General features: G+C 37.9%; 1 protein-coding gene across 7 annotated transcripts in view; it reads left to right on the forward strand.

The window, feature by feature from the left end:
* LOC135222340 (43 kDa receptor-associated protein of the synapse homolog) overlaps positions 1-27,532 on the forward strand; it is a 485,735-nt gene that overhangs the window by 380,315 nt on the left and 77,888 nt on the right. For all 7 annotated transcript variants that reach the window (XM_064260432.1, XM_064260427.1, XM_064260437.1 and 4 more), the window contains one exon: positions 1,372-1,666. In XM_064260432.1, coding sequence (XP_064116502.1) covers positions 1,372-1,666 — 295 coding nt within the window. The remainder of the gene's footprint in view (positions 1-1,371; positions 1,667-27,532) is intronic.

Consider the following 27,532-nt stretch of genomic DNA (forward strand, 5'->3'; position numbering starts at 1 on the left):
CTTGGGTAGATTAGTGTTTAACAAAAAGTTATTTTCCTTGAAAGTATTTTTCATTGTTATTAGGAATTTATTCTTATATTTATTTACTGACTAGCGTCACTAGTTCCCCCCCCTTTTTACACGATATATATATTGATATGCCTTTATCACCTTGTGTGAACATAATTCCATAATCGATTTGAACAGATATTTGAAATTGAATCTGAGTTTTTCCTGGTTTGAAGACAGGATTATTAAATGTGGTACTATCTGCCTTATCTGATGCATTTCTTCGAGTGCTCCTGGTAATTTAGATACATGGCATCATATCCTCCTAGCTCTTGACAAATGCTATGGTAATTGCGATGCAAAGCGTTTTCATTTTTTCATATCGAAGTGCTTGAACAAATAATACCTTTTGCGTGTTTGACACATTTATTTTTTATTTTTTGTCATGTTAAATTATGCAAAACTCTTGTTATCGGACATTATATATATTATATATAATATATATATATATATATATATATATATATATAGATATATATATATATATATATATGATATATATATATATATATATATATATATATATATGTATATATACCTATATATATATATACACATATATATGTGTGTGTGTGTGTGTGTACACACATATACATATAGAAACACCATTTTACGTCGCATCTCTTTCCATCTTGATTGGCTAGTCTGATCATGACGTCACGTCCCCCTGCCACCGTTTGCTGCTTACTACGATGTCTGTAATATTTTTTCCCCTCCCATCTAAGAGGAAACACCGAGAAGCCGCTTCATAAATCTCCCTCATTTTGGAATTGCTGATAAATGACCCGTTCTTAACCTTTCCAAGTCTTAGTTTGGTTTTGGTTTGTTTCTTTGATCGTTTGTTGTAATCTCGCTGGTATTTTTTCCTTCAAAATATCTTTTTAACTAGACTTACTCTAGGCTTTAGCGTCTAAGCTGATTTGTTTATTGTTTGCTTATTTTTCCTCTATGGTGTTATATTTTGTCTCCAACTGTACATATATATATATAAATATATGTGGCATTGACAACTGCCCTATTTTTCAATCTAGTTGTATTAATTCTTTTCTCAAGTTTCTTTATTCTTGCTAAACTTTTGACTTAATAACTTTTCACTTTTCTCGTATCTCACGCATCTTTATTAACTTGCTGTTTTCTATAACTTATTCATTGATTCTTTGATAGAAGGCATTTTTCCTATTTCTTTTCTTCAAGAATTAATTTCCACATCATTTGCAATCTCTGCTGTTCCATTCAAGTATCCTCTTATCGAAAGACGAGCGTCTCCCCCTCGAGCCACTTTCCATTTTCTAACATCTTCTACCGTTTTCTATCCCCCCGCAGCGTCTTGCTCAGCATCATGCCCTCCGACTGTGCCCGCCACGCCCACGAGATCGCCACGCCCTCCACTCAGGCCTCCCATGGGCACCCCGCTGGCGCCACCACCCCCGCCTCCTGCTTCGGACCGTCTCATGGGCGGAGGAAGCACCCACATGTTGCCTGGAGCTGGGGGCTTCCAGTGCGAGTGTCTGGAGGATAGGCCCATGGGGCGGTGGGAGCCGGGGGTATTCGACATGTGGTGTAACTCCTGCACCAAGAAGAGGAGGGAGTCTTCGGTCTGGAGTTCACTCGATCTAAGGTAAGCCATCAAGAGCCTGTGCTGCGCCTTGGTCGTGTCATTTCGTTATGTAGAGCCTCCAGTAAGTTGTCCGTATGCTGGATCCGGGTTTATGATTAATATATTACTGTGCAAACTTTAGTGTTATTTCCTCGTCAAGATTGGAGTTTATGAAGGTTCAGGAATAAAAGCCATGAAATTGTCGATGTTCATTTCCGGGGCTGAATGACGCGATTCCTCAAAGTGTCTTTGACACTGATCTTACATAGGTTTGTATATAGAATTTTAAATTGTGATAATATGTAATTGTACTGAACTACTAGAATGAATTTTAACATTACTGTGGATGACTGAAGAAGTTTGTAAACGTAGTGTGCAATATATATATATATATATATATATATATATATATATATATATATATATATTTACACATATACATATATAATATATAAAGCATCACGTCTCATATATTTCGTGATCATGATCAAGTTATTCATATATAGTACATATAGGTACATACATACGCCATCGTTGTTGGTGTGTTAAGAAATATAAACTTCGTTTATTACCTCAACTCGGAAGTTAAATTTAGTTGTTGGCTAGTAGTTAAGAAGTTAGATACCGGTGATGATATGCTTTAGAATAATGAGGGTATTGTTGGAGACGATAATAACCTTTGAGGATTTGTTGAAAACTTTATAGAAAAACCTGAGGCAGACTAGACGCAACTCCCTTTCCAGGAGGTCCAACTAGAAATTGGCGAATAAAAATGTTGTCGGATTTCACTCTTGTCTGTAAGTATTTCACCTTGTTTATAAGGATAAGTACTTTACATTACCGTAGATTATAACAATAAGGATGCAACGCAAGTTAAAATTCGATCATTCTTCGCACAAGTATTCTTGGAGGTATTTGTGGACCCATTTCTTCATAACATGGGAATAAGACTATACAGAGTAACATTCGATGTTGGTTCTTTTGATTCGTATGAAACAAGCACCGAGTCAATTCTATTACCCATCAAACTTGCAGAAAAGTAGAATGCTCGCTTGTGAATGAAAGAGAAAAGCACTCATAGCATATCCAAAAATAAGTTTAAATCTGCGAAAATCTCACCCGCTGAAAAGTAACAACTCTGAGAGAGTTCACAAGGCACTTTTTAGAAAAAAAGAGCCATCGAAGGTTAGACAGAAGTGCGGACGTTTTTACCCGAAGAGTGGAATTCGTGAAAGAATTGACAAAGGGGAAGGCTTAAGCTTGTAGATATATAGAGGCATATTCTATCTATGCGCACAAGATATTTTGATTATTTGTTCCGTGTTTTTATGATTGCAGACTGAAATTAGCTTTATATTAGTGTATACGAAACGACGATGAGGAACAGTGTGAGATAATTGGCCTTGATATAAAAGTAAGCTTTATGTCTAAAAGAGAATATGAAAATATCATAACCTTGAATTATCTCATTATCTTTTGTTATTCTAGTATGACAGGCATTCCTTCAAGATAAATGCCAATATGCCTGCAAAACTTAAAACCCTTTTGCATACTAGAATGACCTTACATAAACATAAAAGCTGAGCAAAGGGGATAGAAATGAACTTATTCAGGGGTGTTAGATATCGAGAATTTCTCTCTCTCTCTCTCTCTCTCTCTCTCCTCTCTCTCTCTCTCTCTCTTCTCTCTCTATAAAATATATGTATATTATATATATGTATATATATATATATATATATATATATATATATATATAGATATATATATATAATATATATATATATATATATATATGGACATACTTTTGTGTGTTTATATTTATACCAGATGGAATGAAACAGCCCATGAAATAATACCTGTTGAAAACAATACATTAAGATTTCAAAGTTACCTCAGTCTTTGGAGTTCTCGGTCTGTTCCACTTCTCTGCCACTTTTTCATTCATAATACTTAACTTTTCCTCCGCACTGGCCTCGAATCTTAATAATCTTTAGCCACGTCGTTAACACCTACTTATGCCCTAAAAATACCTTTTGGAAACTACGGATTTAAGGTAGCTAGGAAAAAACACTGATTCTTCAGTAATTGCTACGTTATTGCCTATGAATTGCTCACGTGCAAAATGAAATAGAGAGCTATGCACTTTAGTTTGTATTCCATGGTATGGATAATGTACGTGAAAAAATTAAACGCTGTTTAGCTCCTCTTGAGGATAAGATGCAGATTTTATTAATGATTTTGGAATATTTGGATATGTATGACGGAAGAGTATCCACTCCAGTTTAATATCAATTATTCATCAAAGTGTTTTACACCTTAACATAATGCTTTATTATTTGCATCTGTTGAATATGATTTATTATTCATTAATACAACATCCGAACTCCGAGTCTTGTGCAATATCTCATTACTCGTTTAGAAAAATGTCATTTAATGAATACTAAAATGGTCAAAGTTTACGTCTGACGAAGGCGGTTGTCTCGTAGGTCAAATATAAACTAAATTATGATAATATTAATTACCTTATTATAAATTGAAAATAAAACTTAAACAATCCCTTAGCTGGTGCCCGGCAAGACTCACCATAGGTATATACTGGTCACTACTTTAGAGTTTTTCTTGTCTTCTCGTAAAGGTCTTGACCCGGATCAACTGCAGATGTTGAAATTTGTTAGCAAGATAGGGATGATACGACTGGTTGGATTAATACAAGAACGGGTCTCTCTATGGGGTGTCATGGCTGGAAAGTGAAAGTGTGCCATTGGCGAGGGTGCATGTCAAAGGTTCCTGTCACTTGGACATATGTATATGTTTATACATTATACATCATATAGATGTGTATGTATTTATTTATTTATATATATATTATATATATATATATATATACACATATACATACATATGTATATGTATTTATATATTCTTTAAAAGCGAAAATTGTACGTTAATTCCTCGTTAAAAGACGAAGGCATTGGAACTTTTCAATTTTTAAGTTGAATAGTAATTATCCTCCACAGAATTAAATTTACATGTCTGAACACAGTCATGTGTAAATACGCTTTACATTCAATAAAGAGGCCACAGAAAAATGGAAGTAGACGCGTAGTAAGCCGGCCGTGTACTTTTCGGGGGAAGAGACTCTTCGTTAGTCGTGACACCGAGAGATTTCATAAAAACTTCGAAGCGGAAAGTTACCCCCTAAAAGCCTGATTGTCAGTTCTTGCTGACAGCCCAAGTTAAAGAGTTAGAGCTTCAGTCAGACGGGAATTTATCCGGATGATTGATGCAGGAGATAACGCATTATGCAATTACGCCGTTCACTGGAGCTGCAGAGGAGAAAATTCGATTATTGTGTACGTAAAGGTTGTTATAATTGAATGCGGGGATACATTTACATTTATATGAAAATACGCGCTTAGTTTTGTAAAAAAAAAAAAAAAAAATTTAATATACAGCGCCTTTCGTGTATGCTAGGTCCGTGGTTCGCTCACGAGCTTTCACTAATCCGTACGGCAGTTAGTATCGTTCCAGCACCTTTCTTTCCAAAGGGGAAAAACCATAGGGTAAAAAAAAAATGAGTCAAATTATATATTCCCAATGTGAAATATATTCATATTAATAGCCTTTTTGGGGCATAATATTTGCATGTGTAAGAATATGTTGTGTAAAATCGACTATCATACATACACACCTTACAAATCTAGCCTTGAGCAGTCATGTTGAAGATGGGTTGATCTTCATTCCAGTTGTAGAATCAGAATTCGATAGGAATATGTACGGCAGAGTCGGAATCAGTGTAAATCTCTCGTGTTTGTATGTTATTGGTTATTGTCACCCAACTTTCAACCCAAAAGGCCTACACACACACACATGTATATGTATTTTGCGTATACACAGATATATATATATATATATATATATATATATATATATATATGTGTGTGTGTGTGTGTGTGTGTGTGTGTGTGTGTACGCAGATGTCATTCACGTGATGACGCATTGAGTGGTTTATGTCTAGTTTTCTTCTTATGTTTAATAACATTTATTTTTCTCTTCACATCCTGTTAAGTTAATGGCGGGAACCTCCCTCTTTCTCTCTCTGAGAAAGGCAACAGTATTTATTACATTACACTTAAAGTGACACTGAAGCAGAGTCGTGCTTGTTGTGTGCGCGTTCATATTTCAGCGCCATTTCCCCGTCAGTCTTTCATTCTGCGTAAGGGTCTCTTCATGAGAGATTAAAGGGTAAAGTCTGCTCACTTTGCGATGGGATTATACATCCTGCGATGGGGAAAAAAAATATTGTGAATGTCGCTCATCAACGTGTGTTTGTGAGAGTGTTTGTGTGTGCGTGTCCCCACCCCTTTCCTATTCCACCCCCAAAGTCCGACCATCTGGAAAGCAAATTGAAAAAATTCCGAGCTACATACCAATAAAAGTCTTAATAATTCTCTCTCTCTCTCTCTCTCTCTCTCTCTCTCTCTCTACAATCGTCTCCTCTCTCTCTCCTTCTCTCTCTCGGTCCTCTCTCTCTCTCTCTCTCTCTCTCTGTCAAGATGCAGATCACCTTTTTGTGTTCTGATAAGCGCATCTGTTGAGTGACTGGTAATTTAAAAAAAAGTACAGGTACATTTCAGGAGCAGAGTTCATGACATTCAAAGGCAATGAAAAGATGCCGGACGCTTCGGGTGAAAACAAAAATCCCTTCAAGGGACGTGGGAGTCATTCAAGCGTTATGACTTAATCGTTCGACCTCTGTAACCGAATGAGGGAGACACTGCTGTCGGGATGCGAGATAACTCTTCTCTTCTGTTTTTCACGGTCTGCTATATTCACAAGGAAGTCCTCTTGGAAATATCGTAGATGTGTCTCTCTGAAATGCGTTTATTCCCGACAGTGAAGTCATGAGAACGAAGAAGCCCTTGTTCGGGGTAGTGTCCCTGCGGGTTCTAAGGCGAGGCTTGTTGTGGCCTCTCCTTTATGAAGTCGGGCGTGTTTCGTCGACGGCACGATGCTCTTTGTTGCATCCTTGATAGTGTGGGAAGACCCCGAACGCCAGAGCATTCTCTTGTAGGAGTTTCAGTTCAGGCATAAAGTTATATACCAGAGTTCCCGTTGGACTTTGTATTCATCGTGTCACTTCGAATGTACATAGCGACTGAATTTTGTATTTATAGAAAAAGTATATCTTAGTTTAACCAGACCACTGAGCTGATTTAACAGCTCTCCTAAAGGTGGCCCGAAGGATTAGATATTTATTGACGTGGTTAGATATTTATTGACGTGGCTAGGAACCATTTGGTCACCTAGCAACGGGACCTACCGCTTATTGTGGGATCCGAACCACATTATATCGAGAAAGGAATTTCTATCACCAGAAATCAATACCTCTGATTCCGCGTTGGCCGAGCCGAGAATCGAACATCGGACCACCGGATTGGTAGCAGAGCGCGAAAACCACTCGTCCAAGGCGGAACTTGTGTTTGTAGAGAAACAGGTCTTTTGGTTATGTATCTTTAATCACGGTTTCTGAGCTTCTAAGCGCTTCGTCGCACTTCTGTTGCTCATGGTCACAGTTGTACGGAAAAACGGTTTGTATTTAGATGTGTGCGTCCATGTAGATCATGTTGAGCGCAGTGCTGATGGTGATCAGCTGTTTAAATGCAGGTTAGAAGAGAGACTCCAACGTGCCTCAATTTCCTTCTATTTTCTGCGCTCGAGATACTCCGCATTTAATGGAATATCAGATCGCCCTCGGCTTCCCATGACCCGAATTGATGATTCGAGGGTGCGTGTGTGTGTGTGTGTGTGTGTGTGTGTGTGCGCGTGCGTGCGTGAGCGATTAAATTAAACTGAGGAAATGGGGTATGTAAATTTTGGATGCCGAACTTTGTAAACTAGAAGTACTGACGTCCTCGTATGATGTAATCTTTTCTCCCCTAAGCGTTTGACAGAATTGTTATTTAACGCTTCCATGAAAATTAGGTTTGCGGTTCAAGGCTGAATAAGTAGTTTCCATAATCCTCACCTCCTGGCAAATCCTTCATCCTTCACGTACGTAAAATGTACCCGGGAGGAAGAAGGGATTAATAACTGATGAGCGTTTGATTTTGAACAGCTGTTGTTATGGTATGAACGAAAATGATGACGACGGTAAAGTAGTATCAGTATTCATTTTCGGCATCGTCTTCTCATTATCGTCTGTTTCTTCAAAAGATATCGAAAGACACGGGGGAAAACAAGACTAGTTAGCAACAAATTATAAAAAGAGAAAAAGTAAACATGGTACAAAGCAAGCGTTCATGCAATGTAATAATTGAATACCCCAAACACTCACAATAAATGAAGAAAATAAGATGTATCGGTGTGGACTAAACCAGGTTCTCCAGACTAGCTAGTCACATTTCTATACGAAAAAGCAGAGAAAAATTAATTTTAAAAAATTAGTATGGTACAAAGGAAGCGCTCTTGTAATGTAGTAATTGAATACCCCAAATAGACTCACAAAAATGGTAGAAAATAAAAGTAAGATACATAAATGTGGGCTAAACCAGGCTCTCCAGCAATATCATATTCGGCATTGTTTTTGCTTTCGTGTGCATTGTTATGCCATTCGCGTCATCATTCTCCCCCACCCGCTACACCACCACCACCACCACCACCACCATGACCAACCGTGTATTTGAATTCCTTAACCGTCTCCGCCCGGGGAATACAAAAGTTTACTAATAATACACGCGTGGAAACGACGCAACGCCGGGGCATTCTCTCGCGATTTTCTATTCTTCGTCTCGGTTTTTATCGCTCGTTCAGAGTCCTCATATTTGGTTCGGTACTAGAAGATGGAAAGCTTATTATTACTTCTCCCCGTGCTGTAGACATTCGCATGTTTTCGTTGTTACTTCGTAGTTGGACTGATTTATATCTCTGGACTCGAATGGGGCTCACGCGAATGATTTCTTCGTAATTGAGTGGTTAGAATTGAATCGGGGTGAAGTTGAAGAAGTTTGGCAATTAGGTGGGAAGTAAAAAAACTCACCTTCGTGAATGGTTGAATTGGTGAACCTTTCATAGAACTCCCACAAAATACTGTTATTATGCCTGACCATTTTCCATAGAATCTACATGAATTTGTGCACGCCTCTCTTCCCGAACCCTCACATAATGCGGCATTTTATGCTGTGGCTCTGATGTCCATCTGTCGTCTTCATCTTGTCCGCACTCTCCCCGTTCACCCCCCTACAATCACCACCCCTTTTTCATCATAATAACTAGCAATAATTTGATTGCGCCACATGGATGGTTATGTAAATGTGCAAAGAGGGTTTCGAAAGGTAGATTTAATCCGACCCGTACCCTTCAATTGGGGGAACAGAGAACATTTCCGGTGGGTGCGGACCCATAATGCACCCTTTTAGTAGCACCCCAACCCCCCTCTTTTAATAGATACTTTAAACTCATTTATCACACATTAGACTCCTTTATTAACTTGAACAAACTGACTGACCTATCAACAAACACATGACAACAAAGGAAAAAAAAATTGACAGCTCAACACACCAGTACGAATATACAGACCGAAACACATAAAGGAATATTCCATTAAAAACTTCCAATTTCGGACGCCTTTATTGCAAAACTGCTTAGAAAGAAGATAAGGATGGGTGAAGGTGGCCACTTTCCGAATGGCGGAGGCGTTTGAAGTAAGAAGAACAAAGCAAGAAGAATCTTGGCGATCCAATAAGGCTTTACTTTCGGGAGGGGGGGGGGAGGATGGCAGAGGGAGAGGGGGAGACTAGTAGAGTCCAGGGCCATCCATCAAGATGAATTCTGAGGTTGGAGTCGGCTCAGTTTTTATTACGAGTTGAGACTGCTTTAGACGTCGTTACTAGTTTTTTTTTTCTTTGATGCTCACTTATCCACAAATTCACTTAAAATTCAGTTTCTTTCAGTAGTTTTAAGGATTTTATTCTCTCTCTGATTTAGAAATACATACATCAACACGCATAATATATATATATTATATATATATATATATATATATATATAATATATATATATATATATATATATATATATATATATATATATGTGTGTGTGTGTGTGTGTGTGTGTATGCATGCATGCATGTATGTATGTATGTATGTATGCATGTATACGTATAATGTGTGCCATTAGATGCTAAACAAATCCAGTCTTTTTGAGAACGGACGCAATGGAAAAGATATTAGTATAAAGCTCTAAAGCTTCAGTAACTAAATGAAAGAACAGCGTACAACTTCAGACACGACCACCATTATTTAAAGTGGCTTTAGTTTAGTTAATTATTTGAAAACCTGAAATACCGTGGTTGGCATCATAGCATATAAATACAAGTAACACTCGTGCATATATAAGATTCATGGGATAAGGAAGAGGGTCTTCGATGGTGAGCGGATTGGCTGATGTTTGCAGACAATTCAGTATTAATTGCAGAGACTGATGATAGTTTGAAAGTGTAAAAGAGAAGGAAATTGAAGGCGAATGATGGGAGGATTAAGGCTGTGAGGGCAAATAGAAACGAGAAAGATGGATCTTAGAGTGGATGAGAAAATAATGGAACTCGGTGATTTACGTAAGCATTCAGGAAGAAATTGGGACATGAAGGAAGGGTACAAGAAGGAATTAACATTGGAATAAGTGAAGTTTGGAAGGTGTTGAAGAGAAGAGGAATGTCTGTGGAAGCAGTCGTTTGGATGTATGAGGGGGGGGGGGGGGGGGGGACGACTGGTGTGCCAACTCTCTTGTATGGAAGCGATATGTATATGTTGAATGCGAATGAAATTGAAAACGTCGTTGTTTTAAGTAAATTGCTTATATAGTATATCCTGAATAAGGTTAAAAGTCATACAAAAATATGGTAAAAACGTTAGCATGGCTTATAAGAGGTCAGTATTTTGAGGGAGCTTGGTTACGTGGAGAGAACTGTTCTGAGGAGGAGGAGGAGGAGGAGGAGGAGGAGGATTACTACTTTGGGGTTACATCCTTAATACATCCATTAAAGAAAAAATACGGAAGTGACTTGTGTGTTCGTTTGTGTGGGCTTTAATATAAAAGCGGACGGTAAAGTGTTATATGAGGTGGCTAAATCCGCGAAATTCTTACATTTCGGTGCGTTTTTATGTGGGATGTCAATCAAATCAGGCTTTAGGAACCCTAATGAGTATTTGATCCCAAGGCTCAACGTATAGAAAAAGTTAGGGATATATATCTGACTGAACGGCCATTAGTTTGAGCCTTTCCGTGTTTGTCGTGATGTTCAAATGTTTTGTGTAAGTTTATATTTAGTAGCATTATTGTTCAGATCATCGTAGGTTCTCTAATTATTGTCATCAAAGTGACCATCACCCGTATTTTGGTATTTTCATAAACATTAAAACAATCAACGTCGTCACATTAAACCCATCTCACCATCAACACCTGCGTCATCGCCATCGTCATCACCATCTTATTAACCATGACGATCCCCGTCGTCAACCAGGGGGCGCCGAGCCGTAAGCGACGCCATGAATTAATAAAGGTAAATGAAGAGCCCAGTGCTCACCTCGCGGGAACAAGAGCCGGGGCATTATCCCGAATTTGATTTCGGGGAATTCTGTGTCCGCGTGAAAGCCGGATGAGGGAAGGGGGAACCCCAAATGAATGGGAGGAGGAAGTTGAGGAAGGGGAGAAGAAGAAGAAGAAGGAGAAGAAGAGAGAAGTGAAGGACGGTGAGTGGCAGCGAGCGTAAACGAGGGTTGAGCTCCTTGGTTAAGAGACCGAAAAGGGGGATCTTTTTTGTTCAGAGAGAGAGAGAGAGAGAGAGAGAGAGAGGCAGTGTTTGAGTAACTGGCACTGTTGCGTGAGGCTCCCCGGGAATGTATACGGTCAAGGTCCTTCACACTAGTGAGTACTAGTGCTGTTGAGATGGTTCTTAACCTATATTTTTAATGATGGTAAACCTGGTCGCGTCCTTTAAAAGGTTTTAGAATATAATGTGTGAAAACGATCTGTCTTTATGAAAATTTAAAAATATGTAAAATTTGTGTGAAGAATTTGTACGGCATATATAAGTGTATAACAGTTAATGTTTGGTGTTTTATAGATTTGTTAATAGTGATAATGCATAAATTGTTCTTACTTGCGTAAGCATTCAAGAATTACAAAACATAATTGATATAGTTATTGTTATTTAGAAGGCAACATTGAGAAGACTAATACATCGGGTCATGCGGATGTCATTTAATCAGCTCTTTCAAAACCGATTGCCTAACATCACTTCTTGGAAATGAGAGTCTTTGCCTAATGTCAAAACTATTAATGTTATCAGTCTGATTCATCTGTTGGTTGCAACAGTATTCTTGCTCAAATGCAGGTTTCGTTTTACCCAGTCTATTGCACCGACTCACCTAACCTTCACGTTTTCATGTAGCAACATATTAGCATTCTGTTATCAAATCTCTTCTTTTTCACTTCAAATTATGTCGCATGATTGCGTCCTGCTGTTTCCTTCTTCCCAGGCTGCAATCTTTCCATTGTCTTTATCTTTCCTGTGAACTGTCGAAACGCAATGAACAAGTGTTTGTGGCCTGAACGCACATTACGTTTCTGAGGTAATGAACGTGAAGACGTTTGTTGGAGTATTTTGTCTTACGAAACGTACATTGTCAATAAACATATCTGAAGAGGACTTATATAACAATGATAATAATTAGTTTGATTTTCATCTGAGCATGATTTTACTTTTGACCTCGTCAAACAAAACACTAGTAACAATGGTAATAGCCACACATCATGTAGTAATGAACTACGACAATTAAAACTGTAGTGAGGAAATTTCTGACCTCGAAAAGCAAAGTCTTTGTTTTTGTGTGTCTCACAGGCTTAAACTATCCATATTTTGATGAATGCCACACCTCCTCCTCCTCCTCTACTTCTTCTTCTTCTTCTTCTTCTTCTTTCCCCATCCCTTCAGCTAATCAGAACAGTTATTCATCCTAATCACGTGTGAATAAGAGAATCACTTCGTTACGAAATTCAACAGGATGCGTTAGCTCTGCCCCCGAGGGCGCTGATCCGTGACCTCCTCTCCATTTACTTATTATTAAGCCTCCATTTACTTTTTATTAAGGGCCGGGATGGTTCTTCACAAGAATAATGAAGATAATGATGATGGATATTTTGGAAACCAACTCCGGTACTTGGGTTGCTGGAGGCCCTTATTGGAATAAGGCCAGCTTAATGATATCAACTGGAAATGATGAGTCCGTGTGCTTTTAATAAGGTATGGTGCTGACCTTCAGGAACACAAAGACTTCATTGAATTTGAAGCCTCTCATCTTGCTTACCACTCTTTTATTCTTGGGAGTTAATGATTCTGAGCGTGAATTAGTGATACTAGCTTTAATTTTTATAGACATAGTCATATTTCATTTTACTGTTGTTCGAATATTGTTCTTCTCTATGTCATTAGCATCTTGGTTTATTCCTCACAGACTAAAAAATTGCACGAAAGTGGCCGTTTTATGTTTTCTAACAATGGTACTCATAGTTTAGATTATCGTCGGAAGATGCCCTGCTTATTAATATACCATGAATTTTATTTCTTATCAAAATGAAACGTTTAAGCGATTGAGATGCTTGGATATTTCTGAAGACTAAAGGGTGTGCCACTCATTTCCCAGAGCGTTGGCATTAGTAGTCTTGTCTAGGTGCCAAAATGACAAGCTGCTCAATACTAGGCATCTTTCATTCTTTTACTGCTCAGTTAGACATCTTGCATTGTTGTGTTGCTAATTACAGGGTGTCTCTCATTTTATGACTACCAATAACCAGACGTCATTCTTTCTTTTAAGGCTTAAGCACAGGTCTTTTCGCTCCTTTGCTACTTAGTGGCTCAGTGTTAGACATTTTTCATTCTTGCACAGCTCTGCATAGATGTTATCATTCTTGTACTGTTCATTACCAGACGTCTTCATTTCTCTAATCTCTGGTTACTGATAACTATCGTTATTTTACTTAATATCAAAGATCTTTCATTACTGATATCTATCTTTATTTTACTTAGTAGCAAAGATCTTTCTTTACTGATAGCTATCTTTAATTTACTTAGTAGCAAAGATCTTTCATTACTGATATCTGTCTTTATTTTACATATTAGTAAAGATCTTTCGTTACTGATATCTATCTTTATTTTACTGAGTAGCAAAGATCTTTCATTACTGATATTTGTCTTTATTTTACTTAGTAGCAAAAGATCTTTCATTCATTTACTGCTTGGTACAAGATATCCTCGAATCTTTTACCGTGGATGTGTGGAAGTCTCCTTTCTTTCTTATTTTCTTCTTTTTTATGTTAAGGATGTTTGTCGCTCCTCTTTTAATTAAGAGAAGTTGTGAAGCTTCTTCAAGGAGCCATGCACCTTTTCCTTATTTTTCTGTCTTGTTTCTTATGAGCAGTTCATTTTATTATGATTTATTTCTTCTCACGAAATATAGTATTTTGTTGGAGGTGCTTAATGAAATTACGGCCTAGTTTATTGTTAATGAATGTGTATTTATGGATGGACTTGCCTGTAATCTTTGTTATAGATTTTCAAGGAATAATGATAAAATGCTGTAACGAAGTTATTTTCAATACAAATGACAAATGTATTTGCGTATGTATTCAGTTTGTGAAATCATACATCCACGAACTTGGGGTACGCATACATATTCCAAACGTTCGTGCTGTTTTTGTTGAAGGTGACCTAATCGTTTGGTACTCCCTATCCAATCGCCTGCGTGTAGGAGTGCAGGTCCTGGTGTTATTGAAGTTGACTTCATCATCTAGAAAAGGAGGTGAACTTTTTATGAAGCGCGCAGGCAGAGCTGGTGGTAGGTCAGTTAGGTGTATACGTCCATGGCCACGTATTTGGTTTTCCAAAGTCCAGTAAAATTTGCTCGGTATTTTGAGCGCTTAATCTCTTTCACTTCGGGCTTTAATAAAAAAAAGAAAAATGTTTTCAGTAGGGTTCTCTCTCTCTCTCTCTCTCTCTCTCTCTCTCTCTCTCTCTCTCTCCTCACGCACGAACAAAAAATTATCAAGTGCGACCCCCCCCCCTCTCTCTCTCTCCACGCTTGAACACAAAATTGATATAAAGTACGATTCATCTCTCTCTCTCTCTCTCTCTCTCTCTCTCTCTCTCTAACCATGGACAAAGAAAATTTTATCACGTACGACCCCCCCCTCCTCTCTCTCTCTCTCTCTCTCTCTCTCTCTCCTCTCTCTCTCTCTCTCCCACGCACGAACAAAAAATTATCAAGTGCGACCCCCCCCCTCTCTCTCTCTCTCTCTCTCTCTCTCCACGCTTGAACACAAAATTGATATAAAGTACGATTCATCTCTCTCTCTCTCTCTCTCTCTCTCTCTCTCTCTAGCATGATGAATAAAAAAATGTTATCAAGTACGATCCCCGCCTCTCTCTCTCTCTCTCTCTCTCTCTCTCTCTCTCTTATCTCTCTCTCTCTCTCTCTCTCTCGTTTTTTTAATTGGCTGTTTGACCCATTGTGGGATGGCGGGCGTCACTGTTTACCCGGAATACGCGAGAGCCAGACAATAGCACCGCCTACGCACCGTTGTCCGCTGTGGACCAAACAGAGTTTTGCAGGGGACGCCGTGGCTGGGTTAATGTTACGAACCCGTCTTTAAAATCCAATCGATAGCCCCAAGAGGACATGATAAATAAAGCCCATGCGGAAGTTTCTCCTGACGCGCTGCGAGGTCCTCCTCCTCCTCCTCTCACGAGTGAGGTAATCGCTGTTTTGTTCTCTGTCACTCTCTCGGTCTCCGAATCTGTCATATGGGAGTCTCCTGCTACTATGAATGCTAGTATTGCCATCATTTCAGTACTAGTTCATTCTACTACTGTATGTAGGTTGCAGGCCCAACCAAACGTCACGCACATGCTTTGTACGGTTGAGGTTTTGTTACCTCTTGAGACTTACGTAGTAAAAGGTTCTTTTGTTTTAAAGGGGAGGTAACAATGGAGCTTATAGCAAAGCTTTAATTGTACTATCTACCACTATTACCATTACGACTACAACTGCTACTATATTTATGGCTACTACTGTACTACAATTACAACTAATGTTAGACTACTACTACTACTACCATTAAACAGGATTGTGTAGGTACTATTCCTCTGTGCTATCTGGTATATTAAAACGAAAAACTACTCGCATAGCCTTGACCTTCTCAAAATTGTTTTAAAATGTTCTAAATTAGGTCATTCATTTTATGAGCATGAAACCTACTGCTGCTACTCTAAATAGTGTCTGACGTTCACTTGAAAAGTAGAACAGAAAAAGACTAAAAATAAATTAGCCTTCTCTTATAGAAATGCTTCTGTTTCATTTGCTATGGCTGTAGTAAAATCTTGAACCTGGTTCTTTTAGTAGCATATATGGGCTTTTGTTACCTAAGATAAGCATTGTAAAGTATTACATGGAAACGAGGATCTTTTGTAGTTCTTTCTAAAGCTTCGACAAGTCTTGGCGTTGAGAGGCGAGTATTATAGAATCTGAAAAGTATTTTGTCGCCTTTGGATGGAATTTTGGGTGGCTTGGTGATGTCAGTACATCTTAGAATAGCCCTTAAAAGTGTTCAATTTTATTAATTTTCTTAACTTTTTCTTAAGTATGGATGGTTTGTAGGGTTTACAAATCGTAGTATATTACCTAATCTTAGGGAAGACTTCATAATTTACAACGATTATTGGTATCCTAGACCCAGCAAGTATGTATGATAGATGGGAACATCCAAAATTCCTTGGGAGTGATTGATAGTTAAGGAAGCCTATTATGAATTACAATATAGATTTTCTGTTATATTTTATATATTTATCTTTCTATCTTAAATAGAACCTCACCACAAACTACTTTAGTTAGTCTGTCAGTGTTTTGAAAACAGAGAGGTGCAGGTCAAACTTGCTATCATTTTCATCGGGGAAAATAAATTACAAAACAGAAGGATTGATTTATCGACTGCGTTGTGGGAAGGAGGTGACGAAGACTTTCTGATTGGCTCATTACAGCTTCCTTACGTTTCCTTCTCTGGAGGGTGTAGTGTCATTGTAAAGAGTTCGGGTATCTTTGTGTTCTGGGTTATTTTTCAGTGACATTGTGTTTGTACTGTGTCTCTCATAAGCTTTAAGAAATGAAGCGGCAGAAATATTGAGGCATTATGTTCAGACAACTGAAGGATTTCATTTTAGTATTTACGAGCATTATTCTTATTAATAATGGGAGGGGATACGTTTACAGTACATACTGTTTATGTGCCAGCCCTTTTTGTGTGTAACCAAGGTATAGTTGTAGTGTTTTTTTTAAAGTTGGCATTCTTTTCTGTGGAAACATGTCTATGTAAGCAACGACTATAATGATGAAGTGTGCAGAAATTTCTCCAGTCCGTTTTCTTCTACAGACCCTACGGATAACGAACTCCATGTTTAACTAATTCAAACTTTCCTACAAGAAAGAGTACGTACAATCGTAATTCGCTTGAATATATGAATACGACATATTTTAAATGATTCAATAATTATTCTCGTCTAGACACAGGCGTACTGTTAATGATATCAATGATACTTGCAGCTCTCTCTCTCTTCTCTCTCGTCTCTTCTCTCTCTCTCTCATATATGTATGTATATATATATATGTATATATATATATAATATATAGTATATATATATATATATTAATTAACTCATATATTTATATATATTATATATTATATATATTTATTATATATATATATTATATTATATATATATAATCTATATATATATATATATATATTATATATATATCTTATATAAAACCATCCAAGTCCACCCGAGACATGTCATCTGCAAATACAAGCCAATAGGACAAGAAAATATTCCGCGCATTTTGAAGAGATATTTTATGATTCTCATCTGCACCACGGTCTGTTGTTCCCTGAAGTTTTGGGTGAAGAGGAATTTAAAACGATCAGGAAAATTTCTCTTTTCGACGTTTCACGGAATCAGCTCCGGATTCATGACGAAGACTGGAGATGCTTGGTACGTTTTTAGGACGCTTTTGTCTCTTTATTTCCTGTGATTGATTCCTCTCTCTCTCTCTCTCTCTCTCTCTCTCTCTCTCTCTCTCCTCTCTCTCTCTCTCTACACGTACGTTTATTTGTTATGTACTTTATTTGCCAGCGTATTGTATGTATATTATTGGGTATTTGCAAATAAGTAATTATTTTTATCAATCTGTCTACTTTTTGTTGGACGTGACTGCGTTGTATGTTGTGTTCCTCTTATATTTTCACTTAATTTTCTAGTATATTAATTTCTTCTTCTTTTATTATAGTTCACGTATCATTAGTTTCCGTCTGTCATTATTTCTGTCTTAAACTTTGACGAAAGCTTTCGTTCAGTTCGGCCACCTATTGATCTCTGTCTCCATCGGATTTTCCTTCCGAGTGGATAATAAAAAGGAGGATACAATAAAAGCTCATTTAATGCCGTTATTTTCGTTCTCTCAAGAGTTTCAGGGGTAAAACTTCGGGGCCTCTTTTCAAGTTGAGTTTGTGCGTTTAGTTTCCATCTCCGGAATTTGTATTTTTCTTTTCGTTCCTCCAGACAGAATTCATCGTATTCCGACGTGGATGCAGATTTATTTTCTTTTTCTCTTTTTCCTTTGCTAGAATTCTTGGTTTTCTATTTTTTTTTTTATAATTCCTTTACTCTCTCTCTCTCTCTCTCTCTCTCTCTCTCTCTCTCTCTCTCTCTCTCTCTCTCTCTCTGAGCGTGGAATACTGATACCTAACGTTTGTACCTTTGAGAATACATTTACATATCATTCGAATTCTCTCTCTCTCTCTCTCTCTCTCTCTCTCTCTCTCTCTCTCTCTCTCATGGAACTCCGGAAACCGGGACTCTGTGGCTAAAAGCTCTTTTTTTTTTTTTTTTTTTTTTTTTTTTTTTTTTTTTTTTTTTTTTTTTTTTTTTTTTTGCGCACCAGAACCATTCCCCAAATCTCTTCCTCACTGCTGGTTGTTCGTTTGAGTTTGGGCCCATTTATTTGTAAGGATAACGTATTGAGCGATTTGGTCTTTGCAATCCTTATGGGCAAGTCCTGTAATCCCTCGGGGAAGGCATTTCTTCCCCGAAGGATTAAGGCCGGAATGAAAGGGATTGCAGCCACATTTATGGATGGAGAAAACACGGAGAGGGGGGGGGGGGGGGGGGGGGGGGGGGGGGGGGGTGGGGGTGGGGGGGTGAATAATTTGCAGCGGGAGAAAACTACACTTCGAACTACGTAGTCGCTCCAACGTAAACAAGTACTACTTGAAGAATCAGTATCGAAGTGACCGCATTTATTCATTGCCTGTGTTGTCCATAAGACCAGTAGCGCTGTTTTTGTGAGATGATTTACGGTTTAGTCGAATAACAGGATTGCGGAAGGCAGTGTTTATTCGTGTTAGTGACACTACCCGAGATTGCTGGTTCTGAAACAAATTAGTACCACTAGTTATGGTGATTATTTTAAAGGATTTGATATTTAAAATAAGAAACCACTAGTTAAGGTGATTATTTTATAGGATTTGATACTTAAAAAAAAAGACATCAGTTTTTCTGCTTTAGTTTTACTCTGAATGCAGTACAGAGGAGGGTATCTCGTGATGAGTTGACGGAATTTCACTGAGAATTCAAGGCTTATTCTGCCACGTATTGTAAGATTTTGTATGTGTTTTTCTCTCCCGAAAACGCTGAGAGCTTTTATAGGTTTATGCAAAGGTTGGGGCTTGTGCCGTTGTTTGGGAGTCTTCTATAACTGTTCCTGCAGTGTTCATTTCTGATATTTCTCCCATTCATGCTTGATTTGTTTTGAATTGGTCTGCTTTGTGGTAAATTAGCTTTCTAATTTATTTTGTTTTATTTGTTTATTCATTTATTTTGTTAAGCTACAATATTTTTTTTTATATATTTAGAGAGCGAAATAATGGCTATCTGAATATTTTTAACCAGTGGTATTCGTCTGTATTACCTCACATAAAATACTGTATAGTTGTGAGTAGGTCAGCACTTTTTCTGCTGATAATTCATCTCCATAAAGAACTTGGGAGACCATTAGTCTTTGTAACCCTCAATTACAAATAAGCACTTCTCTCTATAGCAATTTCTAGAAACCTTCCATTTCTCCAAAGGCTCTCCGTTATGAAACGGTCTTGTGTATATATTATTCTTTCTCACAGTGGAGATTTGAACTGGTGTCGAAGGACGCTCCGATAACGAACGAGCTGTGGGAGGCATCTCCTTTACTCCCTAAGATTTATATGATCGCTATATCTTCCTTGCCTGACCTGCCTGTGCCTCGCTCGGGCAAAGCAGGCGGTTCTCGATCTTATGACATTTTATGACCTCTCACTGGACCGTCATGTGTTCTCTCTCTCTCTCTCTCTCTCTCTCTCTGTATTTCTTATTATCTTCTGCACCTTTCAAGTGAGTGATCCTCGTAGGCTTGTTCCAAATAAATGGGGTTTTATCTTCTGAACAATGATAATAAGACTCTCTCTCTCTCTCTCTCTCTCTCTCTCTCTCTCTCTCTCTCTCTCTCTCTCTCTCTCAGTATTTCTTATCATCTTCTGTAACTGCTTTCAAATGAACACGATATTCTTTTGACGTCTGTGGCCCTCGTAGGCTTGTTCTAAATAAATGGGGTTTTATCTTCTGAACAATGATGATCTCTCTCTCTCTCTCTCTCTCTTCTCTCTCTCTCTCTTCTCTCTCTCTCTCTCTCTCTCTCTGAATACCGCGTCCTCCCTCCCCTGCGACACTCCTGTGTAATCCCTGGCGATGGGGAATAAATCCCCGTCGAATATAAGGCGATCCCAAGACGCAGACGTCATAATATCATATCAACAATTCGAATTGATTGAATCTCCTCCTCCTCCTCCTGTTTATGGATGATCTCTCCCGAAGATTAGGCCGAGCAGGAGATACATTGCAGGAGCCGTGTTTAATCTTTTGGGATGGAAGGCAACTCTCGCTGGAGTGTTGTTTGTTCTCTTCAGGTGCTGGAAATGCCGCGGAAAGAAAGCACCTTGGCTTGTGTTCCAGTTTAGGTCCTGACAAGCAAATATTATGTTAGTTGTTCGTGGCTGTTTTTCATAGGTATACCCAGGGATAATTTTTGATCAGGTTTAATATAACAGTGGTTATATTTATTATACTCTCTCTCTCTCTCTCTCTCTCCTTATTCCACAAATTCTGTGCAGGAGTAAGCGAGCCTCACATTGATCGGCATTGACTTTTCTACCTCCAGGTTTTGAATTCACTTGTATCCTGTGTATTGCCTTTGCCTAACAGTTATATTTGGGTGTAGTCTTTCCATTTAACCTTACCTATTTCTGGTTTTATCCAGGTTTAATGTTGTGAGAACTTTATATATTTTTTTTTTGTTTACTTTTCTCTGACTCCCTCTGACTTAAGATTGTTTGGTCTTCTAAAGGACAAGGTAACCACCGGGTTGATAACTACAACAGGGTTATCAGGAAGATGACATAATTTACGTAGAGAAAAATACATATTAATTTAGTGGCAGACATGCTATAGATGACCAAGTGTTTTACACGAACGTGAAGATTATATGATATTGGAACGTGTTTTTTTGTTTTTAATTTTTGTTTCCATTTTTACATTTCGTTGGGGTTGTTCTAGTTTGGGAAATAAGTGTAGAACGTTGAACAAGAAATGACTAATTGTTATTGTGCTATAATGATTAATGATCTTGATAACTCCATGGCTTTCCTTGTAATTTCAGTTTCTTGTTTCCCCTAATAAGATGTGTTATTAAATTGAATTATATGGCCGTCGAACTGAAACGTACTCTGTTCTGCATTGCAAGAATTGAGCGCGCCAGCATTGTCATGAGAGAGAGAGAGAGAGAGAGAGAGAGAGAGAGAGAGAGAGAGAGAGAGAGAGAGAGAGAGAGAGAATGATGTTGAAACCAATTAACTGATTGCTTCATTTATCATCCTGCTTGCTCGTCGATCCCCCACGCTAAATTTATGTATCCCAGGTCCTTTTTTTCCGGCACAGTGAAGGAGTATACAAATATTTATGCAATCTCTCTCTCTCTCTCTCTCTCTTCTCTCTCTCTCTCTCTCTCTCTCTCTCTCTCTCATATACCTAATTCCAGTGGGAAGTGCAGCCACTTGTTTATCATTTTGTTATGGATCATGTAGTCTTATTAAAAGCACCGTTCTTTTAGTAGTGTAAAAATTGAAGCCATTGTTTGAAAAATATCGGTAAGAATTGGACGCAGGAAAAGTTATAAACATATATTTGTCAGCTTACTAGACATGATACAGAAACATCCCTCTAGAATTTTAGACAGCATTCTTTGATGAATTGAAAAATATCTCTCTCATATCACGAAATGGAGCACTTAAGTGGCGTGGTCGGTTTGGTGTTGGCACACCACCTCGGTGGCTGCGAGTTCGATTCTCTGGCATTTTATTGAGGTGTGAGAGATGTGTATTTCTGGTGATAGAAGTTCAATCTCGACGTGGTTCGGAAGTCACATAGAGCCGTTGGTCCCGTTAGTGAATAACCAGTGGTTCCATGCAACGTAAAAACACCATACAAACAAACATCACGAAATGTAAGATGTTATAACCTGAGGTGAAGGACATTCCGTATCAAGCAGCTGTCACAAAACTGCAATGTGATCTGATCGCCATTCCACTTTTGTAGCCCCCAACGGAAGATTTTACAGACTTGTGTATAGTTTTACGGTCAAGAGATTCAACCTTCGAAAAACTTTCAGAGAAAAAACTAATCCCCTTCCGAGGTCGTTACGAGACTCTCGGTTTTCGTTGCGCCCATTTTCTTAAATACAGCGAGAGTAAGACTTTTATCCCGTTTCTTAAGCAGCTTCCTAGATTTCAATTAAACGTAAGTATAATGGGGAAATGCAAACTGGAATTATTCGTGATAGGTGGGCAATTCGTTGTTTCAATTTCTTTAGATGTATGTGATACATTGATTTGATCTATTTTGCTCCATCTTATTGTCACAAAATCCTTTTATATTATGGTCATAACCTTCTATTTATAAAGATACATGGTCAGATAGATAGCGAGCGAAAGACCTGAGACTGTACTTAAAATACGGGAGGCAAGTAGATCATGAAAGAAGACGAGAGAAACTTAATGGAATAAGATATAAAAAAAGAATACTGCTGTATGTGTTCTCGTGTTAAAAGGAAACCTCTGACGAATGGATCGCCTGCAGGACGTTGACCTCCAGAAACAAGTCTGAAATCTTTTAATGGATGTGATTAATCGTAGAATGCTTTAGCTGTGTGTATTTTGTGGTTCTTTTAGCTCTCTCTCTCTCTCTCTCTCTCTCTCTCTCTCTCTCTCTCTCTCTCTCTCTCTCTCTATATATATATATATATATATATATATATATATATATAGTATATATAACATATACATAATATATAGATATGTATAACTATATATATGCACACTTGAGAGTAATGCGACCGCTCTTACCGTAAATAGAGACCACCTATGAAGTTTAATCTTGAACACTTGACCGCATAAGTTTTTGATGGTATTCTTTTATCCCAATATCATCCTGCCTTAATTTATTCGAGGATCCCGTCACTTGATAATGGTAAGATCAACATGGGTTCCGTGGCGGGAAATATATGGAATCTTTATTGATGTCCATTGAACTGTAATAATGTTTTCAAGAGTTTCGTTGCAATCCGTTATTTCATTCTGCGGGTATTTTCTAAACGGAGAGGGCCACAATTGGAAAAATTTAGCTCCTCTCCACTCAGTTAAGCCAGGCGATAATAATAATGAATGCTCTGCCAGTTATAATTCTTTTCTTGTAATAAGAAGACTTTTTAGCACAAAGATTCAGATTAGTTGCACGCATGGGTCAGTCACTTCACAATATTTTGATAATAACTAACCTTCTTTAATTAAAGTGCATTAGGTAAAATCGATTATAGCATCTTTCGGCCTTTCCTCACGCTAATGATTTGATTGATGACAGAATTGGACTTCTTCAGTTTTTCTATGAACAGATGAAATTTTTTAATAGTGCACAAAATATATAACTCCCGCCATTATCAGTAATATAATTCATTGCTAGAGAAGAAAATACTTCTACAGGGCATGGACTTTGATTATAGTCCTATGGAATTGGACGCCAGTATCATGTACACTACTGGTCAGAAAGAAGTTGGAACAGGCAACATCTGTTGTGCCTGTTACAAGGAAAAGGTTGTACCAATACGAAACAAAAATCTTTCGTCGCGATGAAATATAAATGGCTGCGTCGGTCATCAGTACTGATCTCGCAATCAAAGCAGAAGTAAGAAGAAATATTGAATGAAAATAAAAAATCCGCCCTCCCATTGTGTCCCAGAAGACAGGCTCGCGCACATGGTTTGCACAAAGGCAAACCAGCTTTCGTGCGTGAAATGACATCATTTCAATCACAAAAGAAGCGCGCGTGCGAGCGGGATTGCTGATGGGCCAAATCTCTTACCGGGAGGGCTTGGAAACACACAGAAAAGGAAAAGGAAAAGGAGACACGCTCAACATCCTCGTGATGCCTAAAGAGAAACGTCATTATTTAAAATGTAAGGTCAATAGGTATTTTTCCTTGGTTTGGACATCCACCTGTGTTTTGGGTGTTGAGTTTTATTTTCAACAAAATACAGGCACCTGTTCCATGGACATCCTAGGGCCCATTCCAGCCTTCTTTGCATTCCAGAGGCCATGATCTGGTGTTTTTCATGAACAACTTTTTAAGCGACTTATTGATTTCCATGCCACCAAAGTACTGAGTTTTTCATACTTCGTCCTAATTTTCGGAAGTACTGTGCATTGCCACATGTGTTTCATTAACTTTTTTTTACTTGAGAAAATGAAGTTTAAAGCTGTGCTAAATTTAAACAGTGACGTCGGTATAGCGTATCCTCCAGTATACTTTTTCAAATGGTTGTTTATATTTATGGTTAAATCTCATTTTACCTATCCTGGTTCGTAAGAAATTTTTCAAGAGCAAATTAATGTATTGTATGACATATAATTTTTTTTTATGATTAGGTAAGGGGGATGGCTCTGCGTCACAGATACGTCATAAAGCACCACTTCTTCGAAACGGTCTGAGGAAAGGAAAGGTGGTCTTTTTTTTTCTGAGAGTAAACGGCTTAATTAATTACATCTGTCAGTTCAATGTACTACCATGAATGAGGACGAGTTAGAAATCATACTCGGTTTAAAAGTTGTTCGCGCAAAACACTATTTCATGGCCTCTGGAATATATAGTAGATCCCAAGAATCACTGAATTATAGAAAGTAAAGGAAAGAAGAGTGTTGAAGCGATAATCCTGCCTGTAAAAAGAAGAAAGCGGATAGTTAGGAAAATTAAGGCAAGAAGAGAATTCAGTAGCTTGACCGTAGAAGGAAAATAATAGTTGGAGCACCATGTCATCTGTGTAAGCACATGCTCAGGATTTTTTGACGGAGGACTTTTTTTTTTCCCCAATAATGACCTTCTTCTTCTTCTTCTTCTTCTTCTTCTTCTTTCTTCTTCTTCTTAATGACTGTGTTGGCTTTCATTATCTCCAAGGACATAATTAAGAGCAGCCTGAGCATCCTCGACAAAGCTTCTATGGTTGGTAATCGGCATCCGTCGAGATATTCCTTAGTCCACCTTTAAAAGAAGTGACCCTCGGGAACGATCTAGTCTGTATTCATTCCATTATATCACTCTCTTTGTTGTGAAGCCATTCTTCTCTTCATAATGAAAAGGGGGGCGGGCCTTTTTTCATTAATTAAACCATAGGAGAAGTCAAGAATAGTGAACCCTCTCTCTCTCTCTCTCTCTCTCTCTCTCTCTCTCTCTCTCTCTCTCTCTCTCTCTCCTCTCTGTCTGTATGTGTATATATATATATATATATATATATATATATATATATATAATATATATATATATAAACGTTAACTCTTGTCTTTTACAGGTTTGTATCTACTGATAGTATTAATTCCCTTAGCCTTTTACGTCACTCCATTCTTATAGGTATAAAATAACCATTGCGTCATAACTCACTTTTCCTACAAACCAGTAACTCTCCAATCTTGATATTCTAAAACGTTTATCAGTCGTCATTTGAGCTTAACCTACCCTAACCTCATCTAAACTCCCTCACCAGTTTTCAGTCTCTTACTGTCCTTTTTAATTCTGGTATGATCTCTGGTACAAACATTCTCAAAACTACATTAACCCTTTCCTCACTTGCGTGTCAGCTCCGCCTCCCTTGTAAACTTGACTTTCAACAGTGCCTCAAGATCTTCACTCCGTAGACTCTGGGCTGAGTTCACTTCAGACAATATCTTTCCATTTACAGTTTTCCTGTGAGTGAAGTCCATTTGTTCATAGCCTTTTCAGGACAGCTTATTGTTTTTGAAGTTATTGCTCACTGCCTCTCTTTCTTTATTGCTTTCTTTTTTTTTCTTTCTCACTTGCCCTTCACTGCCTGATGCATAACCCTGTATACCGGTGCAAGAGCCTCTTTTTTTCATGCAGTTGCACAGTAGTATATTTTTATCATGTACTAAGCCTCCATTCCTTCATCTCGGCTATCTCTATTTTTATACCCTCCAACTGCTATCCCACAAACGCTCACTTTGAACAGTATAACCTCATTATAGAATTTTAAATTCCTATAATATACTTCTACCCATTTTTCCCTTAATATCATTTCATCTATCTATCTTAACCTATCTTGACTTTTCGTCTCAACCAAATCATGATCACATATACCTCCAGCCACTCCCCATCTTACCGTTACATCCATTAGACTGATCTTCCATGTATATGTTACGACATAATCTTGCAAACCATTTACTCTCCACTTTCTTTTTCTGCGGTCATTTTGAATACTCTTTGGAATCCATGCACTTCAAATAATTAAGCCCCTTTCCATTCTCATTTACTCGCTGTACATTATGTCTGTGCCCTGGACATTGGCGCTTCCTAGGGAAGCAATGTCCAGGTCGTATCTCTCACTACCACCACAGTAACAGTTCTCAGAAATTAGATTGACTTAACATATATGATTGAGATATATATATATATATATATATATATATATATATATATATATATATATATATATATATATAATGTGTGTGTGTTGGGGTGTATGCGTGTAATATATATATATATATATATATATATATTATATATATATATATATTCATAAAACAATTAAATATAAAATATGGTTAAATTATATGTTAATGCAATGAAATATAGAAAATGAATCTTTATACACGAAGAAACGGTAGTTTATCTTTCTCCAAAGCAGCGTCTGTGTTAGGTGGAAGTTACTATGGTCCTGTAAGTGCACGACAAGGAAAGTATTCAACATTTGATACAGGTGAGAGAGAGAGAGAGATAGAGAGAGAGAGAGAGAGAGAGATTTCTCTGAGTGGTATATAATGATGAAGTACTTCACGACGCCTCGAGGTTTATACTCGTTTCACCTCCATTGCATTGTCAAAGTTCCCTTTAACACGATTCTCTCTTCTCTCTTTCTTTCTTTCCTTCTCTCATTTGCTAATGGTGGCTCTCCATTTTCTACCTTCTTCCCTTTTCCCCCATTTAAGCCTTCTTTTCGGCAGTTCTGGGAGGCATTTTCTGCCCTCCTTTTAAAACCCTCTGTCGGTGTTTTGCTTGCTTGCGAGCACACTGCTAGGTTCCATTTTCTAGAGTTTTTTCCTCCAATCTTATTATATTTCTTCCTTTTTCGGTCTGACTTA

The sequence above is a fragment of the Macrobrachium nipponense genome, chromosome 20, assembly GCF_015104395.2.
Source record: "Macrobrachium nipponense isolate FS-2020 chromosome 20, ASM1510439v2, whole genome shotgun sequence".
Classification (NCBI taxonomy): Eukaryota; Metazoa; Arthropoda; class Malacostraca; order Decapoda; family Palaemonidae; genus Macrobrachium; species Macrobrachium nipponense.